The sequence below is a fragment of the Phycomyces blakesleeanus genome (genome assembly GCF_001638985.1).
Source record: "Phycomyces blakesleeanus NRRL 1555(-) unplaced genomic scaffold PHYBLscaffold_42, whole genome shotgun sequence".
NCBI classification, from domain to species: domain Eukaryota; kingdom Fungi; phylum Mucoromycota; class Mucoromycetes; order Mucorales; family Phycomycetaceae; genus Phycomyces; species Phycomyces blakesleeanus.
The window spans coordinates 278,520-282,497 of NW_017265171.1; the positions used below are offsets into that span (position 1 = coordinate 278,520).

Here is a 3,978-nt window from a genome sequence, read left to right on the forward strand (position 1 = left end):
GAAGCGGTTATTTAAAGATATACTAGAAGGTGGAAGCTTTGAAAATTATGTCTGATGGGATGGGGGGGCATTGGGATCGAAGAAGGTGTTGGAAGTATAAGCATATGAATGCTGTGTGTGTGCGAGAGTTGAAAGCCAGATTTGAGAATGGTGATATATGAGACCTTGGGCTTAGAGGAATATAATGTACGGTTTTGGAGTGTTGAAGTTTTATTATATGGCTATGATTTTGAGCTGTATCTTGTAGTGGTAATAAAAAAAAAGATACATTATGGTTGATGGTGTCAATTCTGATAGTATTTTGAAGTTGATGTTGGTAGTGTCAAAAAAAAGCGATATGTTATGGTTGCTGGTATTAGTTTTGATAGCATTCTGAAGTTGGTGCCGATTCCAGTAGATTTGTAAAGTCAATGTATGCATGGAGGTTTGACTGAGGATTCCCGAAATGAATGAGGTATGTAAAAAGAAGATTCAAGACATTGCTAAAAAAAAAAGATTTTTTTTTGTTTCTGTTGCGGCTCTGTTAAGGTTATTTCTGATATACAGTCCTCTCCGAACAGTATTGACTGAACACTAGACAGTATTTCAACCTTTGTATGGGTGGTAGTGTCACTGTGGATTGGCCTGCTATGTTTCTTTCTCTTATGGGTACACATAGGCTGTTTGCACCACAAATTGATAATTTTAGTCTACAAAAAGACTTTTGTAAGAAGCCGTAGACTCTAATTTATCAGTGAGCATCTACACAGTCTACAAGAAGACGTAAAAAGCAAACCACCTTATACTCTATATTTTATTATGGCACAGTCAAGGTATTGGCAGAAAAGCTGGTGTGTGCGTCTTTATATAAAGAAAGACTGGGATTTATACAGTACACTTATACATCTTCGAGACAGGTATTTAACCCAAAAAAAGAAAAAAATGCCCTGATAAATTTAAATTTTCCAAATATAGTACCGAGCCCGCAAAGATATCGACGAGAAATGCGTTGGTACCCACACCCTAAGATTGCGGGATCGAAACTTCTTTTAACCGCATTTTAAATTTTTCAATTTTTTTATTTTTTCATTTTTTTCAATTTTTCATTTTTTTACTTCTTTACACCAATTTACTCTCATACTTTTAATAAATAGATTTGAAACAAAGACTTCAGGCATGCTATTTAATAGAACACATAAAAAGTATTCTATGTATTTTTCTTTTTTTTAAAGTCTAATATAGAATATTATAACATATATTACACAGCCATCCATTTTAAGAGTATCTGTCAATATCACTACCCTTTTTTTTTTTTTTTACTTTGTATATGTTTTGGGTTTTGTGCAGATGCTCCAATTAGTACTTTTTTGTATACATGATCATAGAGTTCTCTCTTGTATGTAAATACTATACATTTGTTTCAAGACAAAATCTTACCGAGTTTTGAATATACTAAAAGAAAGCTTTTTGAAGTCGGATCGAATAGTATATTTTAATTCAAGGTACACAGTGTTAGATAAGATTTAGATATGTGCCACCATTAAATAAATTGTCCAAGAACGGATCAAAACTCGACTTAATAAGTGTAGATTTTTGCACAGCTGGTAGGTTAATCCAGTTCTTACTAAGTAGCAGAAGAAAAATTAAGTGTCTAATATATTGTCTAAGAATATTAAACTAATATACAATCCGATTGATACACATTTCTGTTTGCATAAGTGTACCCAGTTTTTTAATCCAAATAATGGGTTATATATATATATATTCTGAAGATATGGTCTCCACCTTTAATATCTGATTTGAATGACAAAGAAGGTCTCGCAGCCTCAAATATATGCCTACTAATATATAATATTTAATAAAGAATAATACTTTAAAAGAATAAAATTTCAATTGGTATATATTAATGCTGTAAAGTTGCAAAAACCGAAGCTAATATCAAATTAACGTGGAGTAAATTTGATTAAAGACCATTGATTCTTTCAATATACTCATACAACAAGCTCTACAGCTATAAAATCTTTAGGATCGTGTCCTTATAAAATCTGTCTATATAATTGATGTAATAAACATTTATGGAAATCAGTCATTTTGTCTCAGCTAAAATGTTTTAAGGAGTGCATGTATATTTGACATGATGACTTCAGCACTTCCCACAGCCCTCAATCAAAAAGTATATCAATAGTGCAAAAGTGCGCAGCAAATTTTTCTCTCTTTTACCTCTTTCCCACACTTTCCGCCTGGTCCAAAAGATAAGTATCTTTTTCTTCTTTGCCTTTCTACTAGAATATATCTAACCATCTACTTTGCTAGCAGCGACGAGTTTCCGTGTTTCTGTCCATGGGGTTTTCGTGCCTCCGTACTCTTTCGGTAAGCTCTTTTTTTTTCTTTTACTAAGCTTTATCTAAATATTCATTCTTTAGATGGGTGTATACACACCGGTATATGTCTGTTTGCGGAGCTGTGGGGAGTGAGCAATTGTTCCCTGTGGTAAAAAAAAGAGTTAAACCCTTTACTGAAGCTCTTTGGGTAAGCTCAATATTATATTCTGTACTCTACTCAACATTTACTAACTATGTTTTTTTTTAGGTGGGAGTATATACGCACCGGTATATATTTCTATTTAAAGTAGCTATAGCGTCAGGCATGGAGGCCTTTGGGTAAGTTCCTTATTAATACTATTACTATATCAGACTTTGACTAACAATCTATTTAGATATTGTGTTAGCCAACCGACGATCAAGCCGTATACCAAGTAAGCCAGACCTACACGGACGTTTCGTTTCCGTTGTAGAGAAGTTTCCAGGCCAGACCTACGAGTGGTATTGCGCGAATGCGCTCGTACTGTGTCTTCAGTGGTTCGCTGCTGATTACATAGCAATTTTTCGAAGTTGCACAAGTGTCTGGCAAGGCGGTTTTAGTGTGCGCGATGCGACTTTAGTCGATACTCTAGAGAGTGTAGCTTGCTGGAAGGTGTAGGCTGACGCGCAGCGCTGCCTTCTGGCTTGAATTTGCTCTCCACACCACTCTCAACATGGAGGAAAATAGTTGCCTATGAAGTGTTGTTCTACATAGGGTGAAACTGCCAGTCCTATGATGATCTAGGAGTTTCGTTCCTAGATTGTCCCCCTTCGTATATACTAGACCTACAGGAGACGTACGCACGCACGTTCTTTTGTATCGTGTCTACAGTCTTTGTTACTGTAACACTGGCAATTCTTGCGATTGCGAACGGCACTTTGTGCTCTAGTAGTATGACCATTAATTGCGCGAGAGTCTAGGGATTTGGTTCTTGTGTGTGTGCTGGTGCAAGCCAGTGCTTAAGAGAGAAGAAGCCAGCTATGAGAGTGAATGCTGACGTGCAGCGCTGCAGGATGGCTGGTAGAGACTCTCCACACTACCCTTGGCATGGAGGAAGATAAGTTCCTATGAAGTGTCAGTTGCTATAGGGTATGACCAATGAAGTATTTTCCACCGGGCGTTTCGTTCCCAGGTGGCGCGCGTTCTTTTCTAGACCTACAAGAAGTCATTGCACGGAATGTACTCTTGTACTGTGTCTTCAGTGGTTCGCTGCTGATGTACATAGCAATTTTTTAAATTGCATAAGTGTCTAGCCGAGTTGGTTCTTGTGTGCGCGATGCGGTTGCGGTGTCAGCCGATACTCTAGAGAAAGCTAGCTGGTTGTAAAGGTGTAGGCTGACGTGCAGCGCTGCCTGAGCACTGGTTATCTTTCTCCACACTACCTTTGTCACTATTGAGGAGATTCTGTCTCCGAGGAAATACTGGCATCAAAAGGTAAAACCAGCAGATTTCTTTATCTCTCTGGGCGTTTAGTTCCCAGATGGGACCCCATTTCTTTCTAGACCTACAAGGGGACATTGCACGGAATGCACCTTTGTACATTGCAAGTATTTATACTTGCGCCAAGTGTCTAGCCGAGCTAGTTTGTCGTGCGTTTGATGCAGTTGCGGTTGCCAATTCGTACTTCAGAGAAAGATG

At 37.6% G+C, this 3,978-nt stretch overlaps 1 protein-coding gene across 1 annotated transcript; it reads right to left on the reverse strand.

Moving 5' to 3' along the window:
* Positions 1-2,745: 2,745 nt before the first annotated feature.
* Positions 2,746-3,882, reverse strand: PHYBLDRAFT_153230 (hypothetical protein; the record flags this gene model as incomplete). The annotated part of the gene is made up of 6 exons (XM_018433094.1): positions 2,746-2,845; positions 2,928-3,031; positions 3,141-3,256; positions 3,339-3,405; positions 3,455-3,495; positions 3,681-3,882. 6 exons carry the CDS (start codon positions 3,880-3,882, stop codon positions 2,746-2,748), a joined length of 630 nt encoding a protein of 209 aa, XP_018283792.1.
* Positions 3,883-3,978: the final 96 nt, after the last annotated feature.